A 23700-nucleotide genomic window follows, 5' to 3' on the forward strand; every position below is an offset into this window, starting at 1 on the left:
TTAGAATCTCCTCTATTTCATGAATGCCAAGTAAGTTTCTTACCCCACAGGAATTTTTATTGCCCACACAAAATCAGAGATACAAATGGGCTTAGGTCGGGCGTGGCAGTGGGGAGTGCAGGAACCAGAAAGGTTGTGTCGACCGACATCGCAATCTAGACACACTTAACTTTCGCCTTCCCAGATATATAGTTAACCTGTGTAAAGAAGACATGAGTCTCATGTTGCTTATTCTCAGCGAAGCCACAGTGAGTCCTCCCAGAGACTGCAGGCATTTTTGACTTATTCTAGAATCTTGACTGGGATCCATGTCACGTTCACTAGAGGAAGAAGAATTAATTTCTTGAACATTTTACTGTTTACTTTAATACGTTAAGTGCTTGGTACAGTTTATCTCATTTTCTCCAAATTATCCTATAAGGTAGGTATTTTTTATCCTCCATCTTACAGGAGAGGAAGCTAAAGCCCAGAGAGAAGTAAGATCATTGCTCAGGGTCACAAATATAATAAGTGGCAAAGCTAGCATTTAAGCTGTTTGATTGCAGAATCCTTGTTTTCGTAATACTATGCTGCCTCCAATCTGTTGTTGGCAAACACTTTCTTTCCCTTTTAAAAGTAATACAACATTTAGCTATCTAGTTTACAACACTCCTCTTTTCTAAAATCTTTGAATTGTACCTGTCTCACCCCTCTTCCCAGTGCTCTCATCTTCCTGTGATAATTCATCTAGCTTTGTGTTGTGTTCTTCAGTCACTAAGTTATGTCCAACTCTCTGCAACCTCACGGACTGTAGCATGCCAGGCTCCTCTATCCTCCACTGTCTCCCAGAGTTTGTTCCAATTCATGTCCATTGAGTAGTTGATGCTATCTAACCATCTAATCCTCCACCACCCTCTTCTCTTCCTGCCTTTAATTTTTCCCAGCATCAGGGTCTTTTCCAATGAGTTGACTCTTTGCATCGAGTGGCCAAAGCATTGGAGCTTAGAAGATAGGAATTCAGACAGAACACAGAAGCATTGCAGGGTCTCTGCGTACCTCTGGGATCCCAGACGTGCTTACCGGGGTTCGGTCTGCGTTCTTCCTACCTGCAGTCATCCCTGAGGGGGAGACTGAGGAGCCAGTGTTCAGGAAACGCCTCTTCTCTTTGTCCTCCGTCGCATTGCGCCTGTCGCCTGGTAGTCCTTCTTCTGGCGCTGCTAAAAACCCTTTGCTGATTTTTCCTTACATTTTCGGTCCTGCAAGGCTAAGCTCATTTTGAACTTTAGCATACTGGGACTATTCTTGGATGCTTTACACTTCTTTTTATCCATCTTTGATTATACTTCATTCCATCCTTCATGTAAGTTTTCTCTAGATCTGGGATTTTTTTTTTTCCTAGAGTCACTTGTGTAACTTCTGATGCGTCTTCCTTTTCTATTTTTATGATAATTTAAAAGTAACAGTTTGTTAGAAAGTTTAAAATTCAGTTCAAGTGTAAAACGTGTGCTTTTGGAGGTTTCCAAATACTCTTGACCCGTCTTATCTTACGGGGGCTCTCAAGTCCCTCATAGAATCCCATATAGATTCCCTTACGGAATCTCATCGCCCTTTTAAAAGGAATACCCGATTATGCCGAGGTCCCCCTTTCTGGCCCTCTGATATTTAAGACTAACACGGTTAATTTCTGCTTATCTTCTTGTTACTTTCATAATGACAGACAGCTCCTTTCTGTTGCTGTTTTGGTCTAGAATGTCACTTCTTTCAGGCAGTGCTGAAATGTCAGCATTCAAATTAAGAACTTCTCAAATACTATATTTTTGGTTAAATAAAACTTCACATATAATTGTTGACATCTGTTCCCGTGACTGCAGTCTTTCCCTCGGCTCATTTTCTGATCTATTAGGGACACATATCTGGTTAGTGGTCTCTAACTATCAGAAGTACTGTTTCTATATTTTGCCCTTATCCTCACCACAAACACTTATTTTCTTCTGTATTAAGTTCATTAGTTTCAACATAGTTGTTATATGCAAAATCATCTATCTTCTGCCTATTTGACTACCTTTTATAATATGCAATTTATTTGGCCTAGGACACACTCCAAGTTTTAGTCAGATCTTTAGTCTCATCCATCTAAGTCTCAGTACTACCACGAGTTCATATTTACCCTACTAATTTGTCATTGTAATGAAATGTATTACCCCATCTTTTATAAGAAAAGATCTCATGACTTTGCCGTTTTATTAAAAACAAATAGTAATATCTTAAGAAATGCCAAACTTTGGGTTAAAAATATATATAAACTTTTGTTTATTTGTAATTAAGTTATAGTCTAGTGTTCTCAGACACCACATAATACATTCTTCTTCAGAAAAAAAAAAATTTAGAGTCTTCACAATACTATTTCACCACAGATTCAAATTTTTTCCATATCATTTTTCACACATAAACTTGGCAGGTCCTTTTCACTCACTGAATTAGAAATTATATTTTATGAATATTTTAAAAGTTATTTATCAGTTTCATTTATCAAATTATTTCTAATTTTCTTCCTTTAGGATTCACCAAAAGCCCAGCTACGCCGGACAATAGAATGTTGTCGGACCAACTTATGTAACCAGTATTTACAACCTACACTGCCCCCTGTTGTTATAGGTAGGTTAGCAGAGAGAAGTGCACTCATCGTAAATCTCAGTGAACTATTTTCTGTGGTTTTAACAATAAGCAGGCTTTCTAGAGTTCAGCACTACAAGTTATTTTTTCCTTTTAAGATGTAATAGAGAGATAATACATCCTTTTTATTGTTTATTTCCATTGTCAGGTCCGTTTTTCGATGGCAGCATTCGATGGCTGGCTTTGCTCATTTCTATGGCTGTCTGCATAATTGCTATGATCATTTTCTCCAGCTGCTTTTGTTACAAGTAAGATAATTATTTTGATGCGAAGTATTTTGTTGAGTAGTAGATATAAACAGTTGTTCTTAAAGCCAGTAGGCAGAAACCATTGACACTGAATGTATTTCAGAAACCGTTAATTTGTAGTCTCTGGTTATATTTCCTTTAATTAACGGTATTATAGTTTTCTTAAGTGAACAGAGGACCTTACTATCAGTCAGTTAATTGGACACAACATTGTACTTCTTGTTATGTTCATGAATACTTAGATTTCCTTATTTATAGAATACTGAACTTTCTTATATCTGAATGTTTAAAACCTACCCCAGGAAATCAACTTTATATATTACCGTTCTTGAGTTATTTGGTGGTTCAGAGCTATTTGCATTTAGTCATGATTTCAGAAGACAGTTGCCAGAAGAGAAAAGTGATAAGAGGAGGGCATAAACTTCATAATAAAACATTATCTGACTGATATGTGAATAAACTGAGAGATCAGTGGGACTGGTTACTTGACCTATAGGTAGACCCAAGTATATAAAGTTAGTTAGTATGTGATAAAGGTGACATTTCAGATTACTGAGGAAAAGTTGGCTTATTCAGTAAATGGATTTGGGAGTAGATAGCTATATGGAGAAAACTGAAGTTGAGTCAGTTCTGTACACTGAAATAAGTTTGAACCAGATTTAGCCATGTGGATATAAAATTCATGTGTGTGTATATATATATATATATATATATATATTTACATATATAAAGTAAAATGATTAAAATACTAGAACAAACCTTGGAATAGTTTTTAAAAATAATCTGAATCTGACACAAATCTTACAAGCCAAAAAAAAAAAAACCTTAAAATTAAAAAGGAAAAGATTGATGATGTCAACTACATAAAGATAAAACTTTACTCTATGGTAGAAACCACTATAAATGGAGAGACGACAGTATAACATGAAAAATATCCCCTGCTTATATTTCAAAGAGCTAATTTCTCAAATATAAAGAGCTTCTATAAATCAAAAAGAAAAAAAATCAATTCAGTAATTAGGCCCCCAAAGAATGAACATAATGGTTTGTTTAAATAGAAATACATATGGCTCTTAAAAGAAAAAGATGACTCAAGAATACTCATAATATGAAAAATGTAAGTTAAAATCATACTGAGGTATTATTTTTTATCTGTTACACGGGCAGAGATTAAAATTTTTTGTTCAGCTAGGACAGGGAGACAAGATGACAGCAAAAAGCTGTGGAATCTGTGAAGCTTATGGATGAGTATAGACCTAAAAAATCTGAATCCCAGGCTAGAAATTGAGAAAGACAAACAGCAACCAATCTGTACTACAAAATTCCCCCAAGAAGTTCAAGAATTGGCAGTACTAACCTCTGGAAGTTAGGTTGAGGGTGGCTGCCTGAAAGTCTATTTTCAGAAGGTCAGATGCTGTATTGGTTGTGCAATCCTATATTAAGAAATCACTCCCAAACTTAGTGACTTGAAACAGCGGTTATTATTACCTCTCACGGTTTCTGTGGGTCAGGACTTCAGGAGTGACCTGACTGGGTGGCTCAGGATCTTTCATGACATTCAGCCAGATGTCAGCAGATGCTGCACTCACCTGGAGGCTTGACTGGAACTGGTAGATCCTCTTCCAGGGTAGCTCACTTGCAAGGCTCACAGGTTGGCAGGAGATCTTAGTTCCTCCGATATGAACCTCTCTACAACACTGCCTGCATGAGCTTACTCATAGCAGGAAGCCTGGCTTCCCGTGCAGAGTGAACAGTCCAGAGACCAAGGTGAAAGATGCATGCTGTATGTGATCTAGACTCAGAAGTTGCACCATCTCTTCTGCCGTCCGTATTCTGTTGGTCACCCAGGTCAGCCCTGGTGCTTTATGGAAGGGAATTAAACAAGGACAGGTGTGCCAGGAGGTGAGAAATGTTGTGGGCCATTTTGGTTGCCAGATACCAGTGATGTTGAGATCCCTGTTCTTATTCTGAATGATCATGTGACTTTGATCATGAACAAAAGGCTAGAAGTGTTGTCTCAGGGAAAGAGCAAAAATGTTCTCATCTGTGGTGTCCCATTACTGAGGGTGAGGTAAATGGTATAGTAAAAATAAGGAGGTAAAGTGAATATTTACGTAATAATCTGTGGGCTCCTCAGCCATCCAGAACCGTGCTAGCCAAGCTTGTTCCCTCTAGATAGTGTATAAGAAGATTATTCTTAGGGAACATCCATCTGGCCCAAGAACAAAAGACCTAAATATTCTGCCTCCAGTAAGCCCAGTGAAGTGGCCCAAGCAGATTAGCTTACAGTGAAACCTGTAGTCAGTAAGCCATTCACTTACTAAGGACACTGACCCCCGAGAGACAGGAAACAAACGCGGCGAGTCCTGTTATTGCCCAGCTCACTCCCTGAAAAGAATGTCTGATTGCGGGACACAGGAAGAGCTCACGCAGAGCCCAGCAGGCACTCTGAGTCAAGGAGGTATAGCCGAGAGTCTGGGGAGAGAGCAGCAGCTATGGTTCACAGGTACAGAGTGCTGGAAAGGAGAGAGTTTTCATAGGGAAAGAACTCTATAGACGTCTTCAGAATGGTCCCACAGAATATTCAGCTGATCTTGGTCAGTGATTTCAAGTGAGCAAACCCCCCAAAGCTGAGAAAGACCACTTGAAAAGGTCGAAGGACCGATATTCAGTGCTCACACAAGGCTATGAGCAGCGTCTCTTCTCACCAGCCATGTAACCTGAAAACCTCATAATTCACGGGGCTCTGGTTATAGCACTCAGAAGGGTCTTGCCTCAGTATTGGAGAATAATTAGCCACCTGTCTGACTTGGGACAAATGGTGGGCCCTAGGCCTATGGTTTCCTCTTTTGTAAAAAGGAAACACTACAACTTACCTCTTAGGAGTTTAATAAAGTTGAAGTAAGTCACAGAACAGTGCCTGACACACTGAACATCAATAAAAATGAGCTGTATGTATCCACATGGATAAATATGTAATACATAAGTTTTTTTATACAAGATGTAAAATATTAATACAACATATGCCATTTATAGAAATTAGTATCCAGAGGAAAAATTTTGTGTGTGAGTATATACTTTTTATGGTAAAGGTATAAATACATAGATAGGAAGGCTATAGCCACCTTCAAGACAGTGTTTGTCTCTTAGGATTAAAAGAAGAAAATGAAATTATCAGGGAAATTTCAGATATTTTAATGTTATTTTAAATATATCATAAAATTATAGCTTAATATTTATTAAATTTAAATGGTTCACACATGGGTGCTAATTAAATTAATCTCTGTTTAAATGTTTGAAACATCTCATAATTTGAAGTTTTTTTCAAAAACCTTTAAAAATATCAGAATGAACTTGTTTGACTTCTTTTCCGTAAACTCCTTTTCCCTTTTTAAAAATGGTAGTATATTTATTGTTCATTATGATGGAAAACTACATTTATAAATTCAAATGAAAAAACATATGTAAAGCAGAGAAGGGATATTCTTACATCCCCAACAATAGCTATTATTTAACTTGCTAGATATCCTTTCTAATCCTTTCAGACAAGTATAGATACATATAATTTTAAACTGTTTATAGTGAGGGTGAAACTTTACATGCTGTTTTTTAATCAGTTTTTTTCACTTGCCAACGTACCATGGACGTCTTTCCATTTTAAGGTAGTATATAGCTCTCTATTTCAGAAACTCTCTCTCTGGACATTATTTTAACAGAGAATATATTATCTGTGATAAGACTCATTTGGTTATGAACCCACGTGATGAAGGAATGCTGATAGTGTCAACAGCCTCGAGACTTTTCTTACCTTAGACTTTTATTGTTTTAGAATTTTAATGTAGTTATTTTCTGCTCTTTTAAAATAAAAGACACTATTGCAAGAGCATCTCAAGCAGACGCCGTTACAATCGTGATCTGGAGCAAGATGAAGCATTTATTCCAGCTGGAGAGTCATTAAGAGACCTCATTGACCAGTCACAGAGCTCTGGCAGTGGGTCTGGATTGCCCTTACTGGTAAGCTGGGCTGCCGTGTAGGCGCCAATGGCCCACTGACACAGAATGTATTGCCGTACGCTGGTGTGAAAGCCGCTCAGTTGTGTCCGACTCTTTGTGACCCCATGGAATTCTCCAGGCCAGAATACTGAGCTGGGTAGCCTTTCCCCTCTCCAGGGGGTCTTCCCAACCCAGGGCTCGAACCCAGCTCTCCCACGTTGCAGGCATATTCTTTACCAGCTGAGTCACAAGAGAGATGGTTAGAAGATTAAATTAGTTGAAATAAGAAATATGAAATAAGAAAGGATAGGCAGGTAAGGAAGAGCCGCAAGCAAGGTTAAGACACAAAGTGTGGTCATGAAGTGCTGTATAAGTGTCAGCATTAGCTCACACATTTTTAACAACCATCTTGAGGAATCAGGTATAAAATTCTTTGCATTTGTAAGGTTAAATTGATCGATTGGGAGAAATATAACTATTTCAGATTCTAAAATCAAAGAGAAGTTACTCCCGCAGATCATCTTAATAAGAACTATACTTCTTATACTTCAGTACAAAACTATATTACGGAAATACAGTTCATAAAAATAATGTTAAAGGGAGATGTAGGTAATTCTCAGAGAGTTATATGTATAGAAATATTTGGATTTAAGGGTGAAGGGGATACTTATAATAAACACTAGATACTAAGATTTTAAATGCTTTGTTTAGTTGGATGTGTTTAAATCATTGATGTCTAATTTTAAAATTCATTGAATCAGGTAATTCTGTCATTAAATTGGAAAGGTAAAGGTAAAACTGTCTTCATATGTGAACAGCATGATTGTCTACATAGAAAATGTCAAGAATGATGATGTAAAACGACAGCAACCAATAAGTGAGTTTATCAAGATTGCATAATAAGGTCTTTGTACAAAAATCATTGAATTTATATACGCTGTCGACAAACAGGGATTAAAATTTTAAAGGCAGTATCATTTAAAATAGCATTAAAAATGTGAAATATTTTGGAATAAGCATGACAGCATTTATGTATGACCTGTACACTTATAATCAGAAAACATTGCCAAAAGAAATTAACAAAACCATTCATAAGGAGATGTAGATGTAACCTGTTTTTGTATCAGAAGACTCAATATTAAGATTTCAATTAGCCTAAAATTGATTTATAATTTCAATTCAGTCCAAATCATAATCAGAGCAAACTTATAGAAATTGATGAGTTTATTCTAATGACTGGAAATGCAGAGGACCTAGAAGAGCCAAAAAGTTTTGAAAAAGAGTAAAGAGGATTCACTACCTGATTTCTGGGCTCATTGTGAAACTGTAGTGGTCAACACTGTTTAATCCTGGCGTCAGGATAAATGTGTGTGTCGGGAACAGAACAGAGTCTGAAGATGAACATACAAGTATGTGATCGGTTGATTTGGATACCACGGTAATTCAGGAGGAAGAGAGTCTATTCAGCAAATGGTGCGGGAAAAATTGGGTATCCATTTGCCAAAAGGTGAATCTTGACCCGTACCTCACTCCATATACAATACAGAATCACCTTGAAATGGATTAAATATAAAAGTACAAAACCTTTAAAAGAAAATATTTTAGGAAATTATTGTAACTTTGAGTGAAGATTTCTTAGGACACAAAAGGAAAAGTCATTTTAAAAAATGATAAATTGGTCTTTCTTAAAATTTAAAACTTTTCCTATTCAGAAGATACTATTAAGAAGATGAAAAAATAAAGTCACAAACTGGCAGAAGAGTTTTGCTAAAGAATTTGTGTTGCAGAATATATGAAGAATTTTTACAACTCAGTAATGAGTCAAAAAACCCAGTCTTTTAAATGGACAAAAGATTTGAACAGTCGCTTGTCCAAAGAAAATATAAGGATGATAGATATGAACGGCACATGAAGAGATGCTCAGCGTCATCAGGGAGATGCAGATTAAACACAGTGAGATACTACTGCACATCCACTAGTTTGATGAAAACTGAGAGAGCATTAAGTGTGGAAAAGAAGATAGATCACCTGGAAATCCCATGCAACACTGATTGATATGTAAAATACAGCTACTTTGGGAAACAGGTGGATGGTTGGCTTTAATCCAGTGAAGCAGCCCCCCTGCTAAGTGTTTGCAGGATAGGTACGCAGGGGCTTCCCTGGTGCTCCGGTAGTTGAGAATCTGCCTTGCAGTGCAGGGGACATGGGTTCAATCCCTGGTTGGTTATCTGAGATCCCATATGCTGAGGGGCAGCTAAGCCCGTGAGCTGCAACTGCGGAACCTGTGCACAGCAGTCAGGAGCCTGCATGCCACAGCTAAGACACGACGCAGCCAAATAAATGAATTTTAAAAAAGAAAAGATATGCAGACATGTCCCATAAAAAGACTATGAAAGTTCACAGCAGCTTTATTTATAAGTTGTAGACAGCCTGGGGACTTTCCTGGCGGGGTCCAGTGGTTGAGACTCCGTGCTTCCACCGCCAGGAAGGCAGGAGTTGGGGAGAGGTACAGATTCAATCCCTGGTCAGGGAACATTCCACATGCTATGTGGCCTAATAAACAAACAAGTAAATGTTTTCAATTAAAAAAAAAAAAATTGTAAACAACCCAAAAATCCATCAGTTGCTAAATGAATAAATTGCAGTACATTCTTAGATGGAGTACCGCTTGGCAGTAAAAAGGAGCAAACTGCTGATACGCGCAACAGCAGCGAAGTGCGTTTCAGGGTATTTTATGCTGAACGAAAGGAGCTGGACACAGGCTGCTCACTGCGTGTTTCCATTTATGTCATACTCAAAGCTGTAGGGACAGAAGAGAGATCAGTGAGGCCAGAGACTGAAGGTAGTGGAGAGGGAATTGACTTCGAGTTATAGAAATTCTCTACATCTTAATTGTGATGTTTGGTTGTGGTTACATGACTGTGTACATATGTCAAAACACGTTTTCAAAAAGAGTGAGTTTTATTATATATAAATTAGACCTCAGTAATTCTGCCTTTCTAAAAAGAAATCACAAAAGGATCGTGTAACAAGTGATACATAAAGTGAGTCAGTTTAGACACTCATAAATCGAGCCCATTTAACTGTGTTTCCCGCCTGGACCGTGGTGTCAGAGTCACTGTATTGGTTTAGATTGGCTGATAATGTTTCTGAAAATGAAAGGTCGCAATTTATGTGCTTCTTTCGTCCAACAAATACTGATGAAAGCAGTGGTGTACTAAAGATGTTGTCCTGTATAAATATCTGTGTTCTGTGAGTCGTGGGGGATGGAATTCAAACAAATATATACACCAATAGTTACAATTGTGGTAAGTGCAGCAACTGAGAAATATATATGTGCTATGAAGTTTTTGAGAGAGAAGTAATACTCTTAAGGAAACTATACATACAAAAAGACTGAGAGAGGAATGAGCTTGACTGAATTCTAAAAATTGAAACAAGGTAAATAAGAGGGATGCGTGTGGGGGATCAGAGTGAAAGGTCAGGCGGAAGAGTTAGGCAAGGGCCAGGCCGTGTGGGGTCCTACATACAGACTGAGCTGAACGTTTCTAACTGTCATTTTGGATTTTGTGACATGATAAACCACCCCACACGCCAGTGACTTGAAACAACTAACGCTGATTATTTTTCATGATTCTGTGGGTCTTCTTGGCAGTTCTTTTTCTGAATTTGTTCAGCTAGACCCAAATGGTAAAGTTTATGTACATGGCCAATGGTTGGTATGGTTTTGCTCGTTTTGGTTACAGAGTGCCCTAAAATGGCAAGAAAGGGTAAATCCCAGTGCACAAAGACTTTTCCCTTGTTCTGTTAATACTTTAGCTGTTTTTCTTTTGCCCAAAGCAATTCATGTAGCCAAGCCCAGAGTCTGGGCACGGAGACTACCCAAGACTGTATGTACTAGAAGGGGAATTATATTGACCATTTTTGCAAACTGTCTGTCACACTGACAGACTGTTACTTTGTGATTTTAGAATATATTGTACATTGTTGCCTCTCCTTCTGAATACAGTACAGTCTTCCCTTGGGATTTACTTGAGGGATTGGTTCCAGGATCCCCTGAAGATACGAAAATGTACAGATGCTCAGGTCTCTTACAGCTAGCCTTCCATATCCAAGGATGCAGAACGGATACAGAGGCCAACTGTATAAACATTAATATTGGAGTTGGTTGGTTGTGTATACCATTCTTTTTGATGGGTTAGCCTATTAAACCACTTTCTCAATCTTAATACTTCTCATTTTACTTTTTCCTATGAAGGTTCAGCGAACTATTGCCAAACAGATTCAGATGGTTCGGCAGGTTGGTAAAGGCCGATACGGAGAAGTGTGGATGGGTAAATGGCGTGGGGAGAAGGTGGCAGTCAAAGTGTTCTTTACCACTGAAGAGGCTAGCTGGTTTCGAGAAACAGAAATCTATCAAACTGTGCTAATGCGCCATGAAAATATACTTGGTGAGTACACATTTTATTTTAGTCCCATGTTCTAGAAGGTTAATGGGGTGCCAGTGGAAGCCTAGCTCAAGGGCTTGAAAACATGTGAGCTCAGCTGTGTGCATTTGGGTAAGGAAACCTGGTGGAATATCTGCTTTAAATACAACCCAGGCCTGAATGCAGCCAGCCAGTCTCTATACATACCTCAAAGGTGTTTTGGGCTTGGGTTCCAAACCACTGCAATAAATCAGATACAGCAATAAAGCAAATGACACAAATATTTTGGTTTCCAAGTGCATTTAAAAGTTGTTTATACCGTACTGTAGTCTAAATGTGTAGTTGCATTATGTCTAATAAACAATGTACATACCTTAGTGTAAAAATACTTTACTGCTAAAAAATGCCAAAACTACAATAGTAACATCAAACATCACTCATCATAGGTCACCATAATAAGTATAATAATAATGGAAAAGTTTGAAGCTTTTTGAGAATTACCAAAACGTGACACATGAAGTGAGCAAATGCTGTTTGAAAAGCAGCTTCTATAAGACTTGTGGTCGGAGTTGTCAGAGACCTTTAGTTTGTTTAAAAAAAAAAAACAAACACAGTGTGAAGCTCAGTTAAACTAGGTGTGTCCAAATTTATTACCCGGCGGAAGAGAAGCAGCAGTGAGTTGTAAATTGGAAATAATGTAGTTTATTGGACATACTCATATAGTAACCCAAAAAGAGTCTCTAAAAGGTAATTGAAACAGTTTTCTAGGTCACTTTAACTATGTGCACCTTTGCCTCCTGTGAATGGAATCAGCCCCCACCTCTGTGAGATGCAGCCTCATTTACGGTCTGTGCTAGTAGGGCTCTCCCCTCACCCCCATTTACACAATACCAAAATAACCTGGTATGATTTGATCGGTATGGCACAGAAACTCATCTGCCTTCCCTGGCTTTCTTTTCAGTGACTATTTCCTTACCCTTTCCTTTAGAGAGTGCATAGCATGTTGCTAATAGTTTCCTACACTAACCGTGTTAGTTTCCAGGAACTGCTTATTGCAGATGACCACAAACTGTGTGGCTTAAAACAATAGAAGCTTAATCCTCTCCAGAGTTCTGGAGGCCAGACGTTTAAAAGCAAGGTGTTGGCAAGTCCAGGCTCTCTGAAGGCTTTAGGGGAGAACTCTTCCTGCCTCTTCCAGACTCTGGTGATCACCAGCTAACTGTCCTCAGCATTTCACACTCTCTGTTGGCACATGACCTTTCGCCCGTTGTGTCTGTGTCCAGACTTCCCTCTTCTTGTGAGGATACTAGTCATTGAGTAGGTACCTACTGTAATCACCGGGACTTGATTATATCTACAAAGACCTGTCTCCAAATAAGGTCACATTTATAGAGACCTGGTGGACATGAATTGGTTGCAGGGGGAGGGCTATTACTCAACTCAGCACTCTCTGACCTTCTTTTGAAGAGAGGACAGACAAGAGGAAAAGGAAAGAAAGCCAGTATCGTGAACTTGCTTGTCAGTGAACCAGGCTGAAAAGGCAGATGTGATGAGCCATTGATGGGCAAGTGGGCGTTAGCTTAGTTAGGATCAAACTCTTAGTTGAATATAGTTAACTTAATTTTTAACTCTTTAAAGTAAAGGGCAGGAAATTGTAGCTGAAAAGAAAGCCCGGGAAGGTAGATGAGTTTATGCACCGTACTGATCAGATCATACCTAGGTTATTTTGCTCCTGTATAAATGGGGTGAGGGGAGAGACCTACCAGCATAGAGCATAGTTAACCTAACCAGCACTTCGGCCACCTGATGTGGAGAACTGACTCATTGGAAAAGACCCTGATGCTGGAAAAGATTAAAGGCAGAAGGAGAAGGGGACAGAGGATGAGATGGTTGGATGGCATCACTGACTCGATGGACATGAGTTTGAGCAAGCTCCAGGAGTTGGCAATGGACAGGGAGGCCTGGAGTGCTGCGGTCCATGGGGTCGCAAAGAGTCTGACACAACTGAGTGACTGAACGGAACTTTTAATGTGTCCGCTTTTCAGTTTGAAATGAAGAGCCTTTTCTACATTCCTTCTTCATAGTTCTTGGTGCTTAGGGAATCATGTAGATTAACAACATTCCCTCAGGTTATTACATATGTGATCTTTTTCTTAGTCATATTATCATTTCTATGATTAAGATTATTTAATTACAAAAGTATAGACTTACATGTAAATGACAGATGAAAATTTGAGTAATACATTCAAGAGATGTTGTCAGCTAAGTTAAATTTACATTATCTATAGATGATACCCAAGTTATTCTCAGTATCCTGAATGAACATCTTTTATTCTTCCTAGCCACCTCTGATAACTAACCTTTTAAACTCATTAATTAAACAGGTTTTATAGCAGCAGACATTAAAGGTACAGGTTCCTGGACTCAGCTCTATTTGATTACTGATTACCATGAAAACGGATCTCTCTATGATTTCCTGAAATGTGCTACACTAGACACCAGAGCCCTGCTTAAGTTGGCTTATTCGGCTGCCTGTGGTCTGTGCCATCTCCACACAGAAATTTATGGCACTCAAGGAAAGCCTGCAATTGCTCATCGAGACCTAAAGAGCAAAAACATACTCATCAAGAAAAATGGAAGTTGCTGTATTGCTGACCTGGGCCTTGCTGTTAAGTTCAACAGGTGAGTGGTTCTTTGCCTGGTGTTTGGAATTATTTTAATCTTCTAAAGATAGTTCAGTTCAGTTCAGTTCAGTTCAGTCACTCAGTCGTGTCCAACTCTTTCTGACCCCATGAATAGCAGCATGCCAGGCCTCCCTGTCCATCACTAACTCCCAGAGTTCACTCAAACTTAAGTCCATCAAGTCGGTGATGCCATCCAGCCATCTCATCCTCTCTCGTCCCCTTCTCCTCCTGCCCCAGTCCCTCCTAGCATCAGAGTCTTTTCCAATGAGTCAACTCTTCGCATGAGGTGGCCAAAGTACTGGAGTTTCAGCTTTAGCATCATTCCTTCCAAAGAACCCTCAGGGCTGATCTCCTTTAGAATGGACTGGTTGGGTCTCCTTGCAGTCTAAGGGACTCTCAAGAGTGTTCTCCAACACCACAGTTCAAAAGCAATTCTTTGGCGCTCAGCTTTCTTCACAGTCCATCTCTCACATCCATACATGACCACTGGAAAATCCATAGCCTTGACTAGACGGACCTTTGTTGGCAAAGTAATGTCTCTGCTTTTGAATATGCTATCTAGGTTGATCATAACTTTCCTTCCAGGGAGTAAGCGTCTTTTAATTTCATGGCTGCAGTCACCGTCTCCAGTGATTTTGGAGCCCAGAAAAATAAAGTCGGACACTATTTCCACTATTTCCCCATCTGTTTCCCATGAAGTGATGGGACCAGATGCCATGATCTTCGTTTTCTGAATGTTGAGCTTTAAGCCAACTTTTTCACTCTCCTCTTTCACTTTCATCAAGAGCCTTTTTAGTTCCTCTTCACTTTCTGCCATAAGGGTGGTGTCATCTGCATATCTGAGGTTATTGATATTTCTCCCAGCAATCTTGATTCCAGCTTGTGCTTCTTCCAGCCCAGTGTTTCTCATGATGTACTCTGCATATAAGTTAAGTAAACAGGGTGACAATATACAGCCTTGATGTACTCCTTTTCCTATTTGGAACCAGTCTGTTGTTCCATGTCCAGTTCTAACTGTTGCTTCCTGACCTGCATACAGATTTCTCAAGAGGCAGGTCAGGTGGTCTGGTATTTCCGTCTCTTTCCCTGTTTGTATTCAGGACAGTGGGGCTCCAAACGCGTGAAAAAAAGTGCAGTGACAGTGCTCGTCACTCAGTCGTATCCAGCTGTTCGCGACCCCGTGGACTGTGGCCCACCAGGCTCCTCTATCCATGGAATTCTCCAGACAAGAATACTGGAGTGGGTTGCCATTCCATTCTCCAGGGGATCTTCCCGACCCAGGGATTGAACCTGGGTCTCCTGCATTGCAGGCAAATTCTTTACCATCTGAGCCACCAGGGAGGCCCTGCAAACATGCATCTGTGCTCCTGTGATTATAAATTAGGATTTGGGGGGAGGTTCGTCTTAGTGTTTTGTTCTCATTGTGGTTTTGTTTTTTACAAAAATTACATCCTACTCTACTTATTCTTGGTTTCCTAATTTTTATTGTCTTAGACATCTACTTCAGTTTATATAGATCTTTACTCTTTTTAACAGCAGTATGGAAACTTTTCCATTTTATAGATTACTATAATTTATCCCATCTGTGACCCAACTGGTGGACATTAAAGTTGCCTCCAGGTTCTGTTATTTAAAAAGTGCTTCAATGAATATTGTATTTTATCCATATATAATATTCCAGAGTTCTTGTACAAGTATTTCCTCATAGTGGATTTCTGGAGAAGGGGCTAGACAGAGAGTATGTGTATATTAAACCATATTAATAGGTTGTCCCTTTAGAAAGTGTGCATCAGTTTATACTCTCATAAACAAGATTTATGTATGCCATTGCTTCATCACTACTTGATATTGTCAATATTTTTAAACAATGAGAATATCACATTTTTAGGAAAACATTGAAATTGTTTTGATGTTATAACTCTAGAGTACAGCAGCCACTTCACATTTCAAAATTCATTTCAGGCCATAAAATTAAAGTATATAATAAAGCAAACATCAAAAGAAACTAAAGACCTATATATAGAAAACTATAAAACACTGGTGAAAGAAATCAAAGAGGACACTAATAGATGGAGAAATATACCATGTTCATGGATTGGAAGAATCAATATAGTGAAAATGAGTATACTACCCAAAGCAATTTATAGATTCAATGCAATCCCTATTAAAAAAAAAAATAAATAATCTTCTGTCATTATTACAGTTTTCTATCCTGTTGAGTTTTTATTGGCTCAAGTATTTATCAGATGCTATTTAAGACAATATAAAGTACATTATATTGACCTCCATTTCAGAATAGTTTCCAGAATTTTAACAGATCTGGGAACCTAAAAAAAAGTCATTCATGTCTTCAAACTCTAAAATATACTCCCAAAATTAAAAAAAAAAAAAAGATAAATATTGCAGTATGAGTATGTAAACGAGACTCACAATAGAACTAAGTTGGTTGGACCCATAAAGAAAAAAATGTAATCCTAAATCACAAAGGATCACATGAGAAAGAAAAGCAAATGACACCTCTCAGTTTTCACATTTACTGATCCTAGGACATGATTCTGAGAAGGCAATGGCACCCCACTCCAGCACTCTTGCCTGGAGAATCCCATGGACGGAGGAGCCTGGTGGGCTGCAGTCCATGGGGTCGCTAGGAGTCGAACACAACTGAGCAACTTCACTCTCACTTTTCACTTTCATGCATTGGAGAAGGAAATGGCAACCCACTCCAGTGCTCTTGCCTGGAGAATCCCAGGGACCGGGGGAGCCTGGTGGGCTGCCGTCTGTGGGGTCGAACAGAGTTGGACACGACTGAAGTGACGTAGCAGCAGCAGCAGCAGGACATAATTTTCTACCACATTTTATATTCAGTACTGTTCTCTTTCTTAGAGAGACACAGAACTTATTTGGTAACAAAACTTGACCTGAAGTGATTTGAGGTATTTACTGTCTTTATTTATTCAGTTAACTGTGAATATTCATACTTAGTTTTTTTCTGTGGACTTAGTAATGATTTGATTCAGTACTGCTGCAGACCCTGCTGGAGATGTTATATAATATATAGCATATATTTAAAGGGTATAATACGTGTTTAAAATCTGAAAGATGTTAAATTTCAAAATACACCTAGCCCCAAGGATACTGATAAGGAAATGTAGACTTATTAGATTTTATTTAGTTGTGTATACAAAACACACACACATACACAGAGAGAGAGAGAGAGACAAATTCTGACTGTTACACAGTGCAGTGAAAATAGAGAAGAAACGATTTTCTTTTCTCTCAGCCTGGGCATTTTCTGTCTTCTGTTTCAGTGACACAAATGAAGTTGATGTACCTTTGAATACTAGGGTGGGTACCAAACGCTACATGGCTCCAGAAGTGCTAGATGAAAGCCTGAATAAAAACCATTTCCAGCCCTACATAATGGCTGACATCTATAGCTTTGGCTTGATCATTTGGGAAATGGCTCGTCGTTGTATCACAGGAGGTAGGAGTTTCGGTAGCATGTTTCTGGTTATGTCTGTATACTCATCATTCAAAAAATAACAGCTTCAGCTGTATAAGTTAGATGTCATCTATGTCAGGGATCTCCAAGATCACTCACTGATTCTGTAATTGCGTTAGGACTCCCAGGATTCAATGTATAGTTGTCTTCATAGCAAAGATTTGTTACACTGAAAGGATACACGTCAAAATCAGCAAAGGGAAAAGAAAAGGCCTATGGGGCGAAAGTTCAGAGGAAATCAGGCACAAGTTTCTGAAAGTCCTTTCCCAGTGGAGTCACTCAGGATGTGCTTAATTCCCCTAGCAGTGAATTGTAAAAATGTGAAATATTGTCATCTAGGGAAGTTCATTAGAGATTTAGTACCCAGAGATTTTTTTGGAGGCTGGTCACATGGGCATCCTCTGCCTGGCATGTATAAAAATTCCAAACTTCTAGAAAGAAAGCAGGTCGTCAGCACAAATTATATTGTTTGCACAAATACTCTAGTTACAAAGGCCAGCCACCCTTTTCATTTATATGAGTAGAGAGAGTTGTTTACCAGGCAAGTTCCCAGATACCAGCTAAGTGTCAATCTTTCAAGCAGGCCTTTTATACAGATAGCAATTTCGGGTCTGCTTTGTTAACTCATTTCTACATATACATTGTCTTTCTACTGCAGAAAAAAGACTCTACTCATTTATTAGTAGAAGCAACTGTGTACATAAAAAATAAGACTAAAAATTTCGGTTGAATGGTTCACTTTGCTTATTTTAAGGGATGTTGGCATGTTCAATATGGACAACTATGGTGGGGATATAGAAAATAATCAGATATTTAAAAAGAAAAGTAGAACATACATTTAGTATGAAACGTGAATCATCTACTCAGTAGTCTCTTCTTCTTTATGGGGGAATCAATTTTAGTCCCTTAGCTGAGTAACAAGCGCTGAGCGGATTGATGTATTTTTCCAGCCACCATTTTTGTGTCCACTGTGTTTTCTCACTCACTGCAGGAATAGTCGAAGAGTACCAGCTGCCGTATTACAACATGGTACCCAATGATCCATCATACGAGGATATGCGTGAGGTGGTGTGTGTTAAACGTTTGCGGCCAATTGTGTCTAATCGATGGAACAGTGATGAAGTAAGTGGGGTTCAGTCCTCTCAGGAACTGATTGCTAAGTGCTGCCAAAGACACATGGCCACTCATGACATTCTCTTTACTTTTCAGTGTCTACGAGCAGTTTTGAAGCTGATGTCAGAATGCTGGGCTCACAATCCAGCCTCCAGACTTACAGCTCTGAGAATCAAGAAGACACTTGCCAAGATGGTTGAATCCCAAGATGTAAAGATTTGACAGATAAAAAATCATGAGGAGAGATTCTAGACTGCAAGAACTGTTTTCACCCAAGGAATGGGTGGAATTAGAATAGAATGAGGGTGTTAACTTGGTTCTCAGACTCTCCTCACTACACCTTCACAGGCTGCTAATACTAAACCTTTCAGTACTCTGTAGAATACAAGCTGGGAACTTCTAAACACTTCATTCTTTATATATGGACAACTTTATTTTAAATTTGGTTTTTGATGCCTTTTTTTTATTGGATTTTTATGAACTGCATCAAGACTTCAATCCTGATTAATAAGTCTCCAGTCAAACTCTGGGTACTGAATTACCTGTTCATAAAATGGTGCTTTCTGTGAAAGCCTTGAGAAGATAAATGAATTCAGCAGAGATGGAGAAATGGACACGTTTGCCTTCTACCTGAAAACACGTTAATCTATTTGTATTCTGCCTTTGTAAACAGCCTATGGATTGCGACCTGTTCGGGACACAGTGCTGCTTGGTTTACGATAGTGTGCCATGCCTTGATGATGGGGTGTGTGTGTGCATACGTGCATACCAGAGTTCCTCTGCTGCCATTTGAATTAGAAGAAAATTATTTGTGAATGCACAGGAAGATACTGGTGGCTGTTGGTTTTGTGCTTTAAAAATGCATTATCTGACCGAGATTTGCCAATCGCATAAAAGCCATTTACCTTGCAAGTGAGCTAGCTTCTCCACCAACTTTATTTTTTAACATTAAAGTTAATATAAAGGCCAAAAGGAGTAAAAAGTGTATGTAAATTTGGACTGTTTTCCTCCCACCACAAACTTTTTTTTGTTAATTGTTATTATTGTCATGAAAAGCATCCTGTCCAAAGTTGGAACTTCCAATGCCATGAACCTTCTAAAGAAAACACTTCTTATTGAAGTAAATACTAATTAATGAATTTGATAGCAATGTAAGTGCCTATAACCATGTTCTGTATTCTTTATTCTCAGTAACTTTTAAAAGGGAAGTTATTTATATTTTGTGTGTAATATGCTTTACTTGCAAAATACCTGCTTCTTTACAACCGTACTTTATACATGTACATATATTCACACTATAGAAACCAGCTCATGCGTACCTCATATCCCATCCTTAAGGGAAAAAAATTAAAAGATCATCAGAAAAATATATAAAGTAGAAACTATATGTAAAATCTTCACAATTAATTCAAAACAGTGTATCAAATCTAGGACTTTGTTTAACTTCAGGTATACACTTTCATTAAGATGCCATCATCTCAGTTCTGTTTATGAAGGGATCCTCAAATTAGAAATTTCTATCTCAAAGTTAATACACATTTATCATCAACTATTTTAGACACTTAAATCATTTAAAATTTTTAGTTTTATGATTTCTGTTTCATAAGTTTGTGAAGACAGTGAAGAGTCAGGCAAAAAGTTCCATATCTAGTCATACCTACATCTATACCATACAGCTGTTATCCAATAACATATTTAAATATAATACATATTTGATGGATGCCTTGTTTTCCCAAGGAATAATTCTGACCTACTTATTATATTTCTGTAATGCCTTTTAAATATTACTGTCTTACTCTGAACAAACAACTCATGGATGCATAAAGTGAGAATTTTCTTGCGTACAGCATAAAATAAATGTGGTTATTATAACAACATAGTGAAAAAAAAACTTCAAAGTGGAGGAATCAGAGCCTGTATCTGTCCATTACCAAAAATGTGATTGACATTTAAGGATGAAACTCTATATTCACAAATTTGAAATTTGCTCTAACAGTTTTGACCAAGTTTAGTAGTTTGCATCTGACATAACTAAAGTTTTGAGTGTTCATCAAGATAAGTAAATTGATATATTGATAGTACCCAATAACTTGCTCTTTGAGAATGTTTTCCCCATCACTATACTGAGAAATATAGGTGTTTTAATCTAACTTGCCATGTAATTTAAGAATAATTATGAGCTCTGATCTAGTTAAAGTTAACCTTGATTTATTTTTTATTTGATAACTATAAATCTTGAAAATAATTTGTCATCCTAATAAAGGAAAATGTAAAGAAAGGTGAACTATTCTTAGAAATGTTAAAATATTAAAATACTATGTGGAAGCAAAAATTCCAGGTAATAGATGACCATTATAATTTTTTAATTAAATTGATCTATTAAAAATGATATCAAGGACTAACTGTAGAAACTTGTTCAATAAACATATTTTCTAACAAAAGATGTTTTTTAATATTAATGGTCTTTAAAGAGCAAATGACATCATATTTGAAATTCTAAAGTCTACAAAAAAGCTGCATGAAACCTATTTTTTTCCTCTCCTTCTTTTACTCTTATTCTTAAATATGAAGTCAGAAACTTAAAGAGTAAAAGAGGAAGGGTCTCATAGCACCTTAGGTAATTGGTAAAACCCTTGAAGCCGTTACTTGTCCTGCTTACAACTTAGCATCTTAAAAGTTTGTGGCTTCTGTCTGTCATCCCTTTAAGTGAAGCATAAAAACAATCAAAAAACCAAAGCAACCTGAAAACTTCATCTTCCCTCAGAGAAAAGTCTCCTTTTGAGTTCTCTTTCTGCTGGTAAATATCTCTAGAATCAAAGGCATACTAGCATTGACTTCAGTGTGTCTATTCGAAGCTTTCCCTATGTTTCTTATTGGACAAGTTTCTGAAGCATAAAATTTGAATCTGGTTTCTCTGGAATTGTTTTCACAAAAGATACTGCAATCACCATTTTAAATTGCCTTTCCAATTTCAGGAGTGTTGTTGACCTTAGAAAGTGACTTAAGGTTTTTGGAAATGATGTTTTCCTAGAATGTGCCAGATTTTTTATTTATTCACTGTATAAAAAAATATTTGATATCTGTTTTCCCCCAGATGCTTTGCTTTTGTTTAGAACAAAAATTGCAATTCATTGTTTAAAGAATCATGCATCTCTAAGTTGGCCCAAGATCAAATTTGAATAATTTATTCCAGGCAAGATTTTATAAATTAAATTACCTGTGTTTCATGTTGTCTTGAAATGTTTCTAAATATCTAAGATAATTTTGACAGAAATATGAATTAATTTTTAAACATTGTTGCCGCTCTTGTACTGTTTAAAAGTGGTAACATTTATTGTTTGCTTGGGTCAGATGTTAAAATAGTGGTGCAGCAGTTCATCTTCTTGCCTTAGCGCTGTTATGAGAGTCACAGCGAAAACTGCAGAGAGAGCTGACATATTCGTAAAAGTCAAGTTAAATCTAGGGCAGCGTCACATGAAGTTACGTGTAATGATCGTCCGGAAGGAAAGCGTGTGAACACTGCTTTTGCAAAGGCTTAAATATACTGTAATTTTAGCTTGTGCTCTGTCCTGTGCTTTCAATGGAATTATTTAAGCCCGTTTAGTGACTAGTCCTTGCCCATTTTAAAAACTAAAGTGTGGTATATATTGTATAAAATGAAAGTGTTATTATAGCTTAATTAGGAAAGTTGTACAGAAACACTGAAAAGGGTTAAAAACAGGCAGTTTTATTATGCAATTGTAAAACACCAAAAATATAGATTCATCTTTGATATGTAATTCACTAAATGTATTTTGTACAGCATCTGGTTTAAAAGGTGCCTTATTAAGTTTACCATTGATTGCTTTGTTCTATATATAGATTACATACAGTGTATCATTTCTAAGTAAATAACCTTATTTTAGTATACTTTAGTGATGTGTTTTGTGAAACTCTACTGTGACTATATTGTGTGTCAGAAGTCACGTGTCTGGTGAAATAACAAATAAGTTAGTGTACATACTGATGTCCCTGAGATGCACATTTCATCCACCAGAAACCCAGTTTGGGACACAGGCAGGTAAGTGACCACACACTCTTTCCCTTATGTAGATAAATTATAAATTACAAGCCTATTACAGCTGAGGGTTATTTTCCTTAAAATTTATTTTCTAATTCTAAAAATATGTACACATTACAGAAATTTAAGAAAACCTAGGTAAGAATAAAGAAACAAATGAAATCATTCAAAATCCTGTTGCCAGATAGTGCCACTACTTACATTTGAATGCATTGTTTACAATGTTAAGATCGCAGTGTGTTGTTATGTATCAATTGAAAATATAATCTTTTAAAAAATTGACTACATAGCATTCCACTAAGTAGATGGAACAATTTGTTCTTTATAATTCCCTGCTGAATATTTGGGTTATTTTCATTGTTTGAGAAAATATAATCAATGTCGTGAACATCCTTGTATAAATATCTTCATAGACTTATTTTCTTAGGTTACACTCTTAAAAGTGGAAACAATGGATGTGAACTTTCAAAAGTTCTTCAAGGTGGAAAAAAAAAAAAAAATCTGAGATTCTTGATAAATACTGCTACCTTGCTGTCCAAAAAGGTTTCTCATTTACACTCCCAAGAGCAGTGTAAGAGTGCTCGTTTCACTACCTAGCCAGGTAATTTCTTGCAAGTTTTTTCTCTTTCTGCTAATAGAGTGCCTGATTTCTTGCCTGAAGCTAGCTTCTTTTAAGAGTAGTGGATTCCATTTATCTGACCCTAGTGTTCCTGCTGCAGCAAATGCTTTTTTTAAAGCTTAAACTTCAGGGAAGTAAAGGGTGCTTTCCTTCTCCTCTGTAGTAACACTATTTTCCCTCCTGCACTTGGTCTCACCGCCTCTGAGAGCTGTTCTCAGTTGTGTGTAAATTCAGTCAGTGTGCCTCGCGAGGCCTTTTCTTAGGCCTTTGAACATGTTAAATCCTCAGAAGAGGTTTGGGACTAGTTGGAGTCGCACCCCACCTATATATATATATAGGTGGGGGGCGACGTATATATATACATATATGTGTATATATATGTTGGGAGGTACCCTATTATAG

The 23700-nt window shown here is 37.6% G+C and overlaps 1 protein-coding gene across 1 annotated transcript in view; it reads left to right on the top strand.

Moving 5' to 3' along the window:
- The window catches only part of BMPR1A (bone morphogenetic protein receptor type 1A), a 141229-nt gene extending 118701 nt beyond the window's left edge, over positions 1 to 22528 (top strand). The window contains exons 6-13 of the mRNA XM_019953874.2: positions 2538 to 2634; positions 2801 to 2900; positions 6770 to 6914; positions 11152 to 11344; positions 13705 to 14002; positions 17313 to 17488; positions 18498 to 18628; positions 18716 to 22528. Of these exons, the coding sequence (XP_019809433.1) occupies positions 2538 to 2634; positions 2801 to 2900; positions 6770 to 6914; positions 11152 to 11344; positions 13705 to 14002; positions 17313 to 17488; positions 18498 to 18628; positions 18716 to 18841 (1266 nt within the window). The 3' untranslated portion in view covers positions 18842 to 22528. The remainder of the gene's footprint in view (positions 1 to 2537; positions 2635 to 2800; positions 2901 to 6769; positions 6915 to 11151; positions 11345 to 13704; positions 14003 to 17312; positions 17489 to 18497; positions 18629 to 18715) is intronic.
- Positions 22529 to 23700: the final 1172 nt, after the last annotated feature.

This window comes from Bos indicus, chromosome 28 (assembly GCF_029378745.1).
Source record: "Bos indicus isolate NIAB-ARS_2022 breed Sahiwal x Tharparkar chromosome 28, NIAB-ARS_B.indTharparkar_mat_pri_1.0, whole genome shotgun sequence".
Classification (NCBI taxonomy): domain Eukaryota; kingdom Metazoa; phylum Chordata; class Mammalia; order Artiodactyla; family Bovidae; genus Bos; species Bos indicus.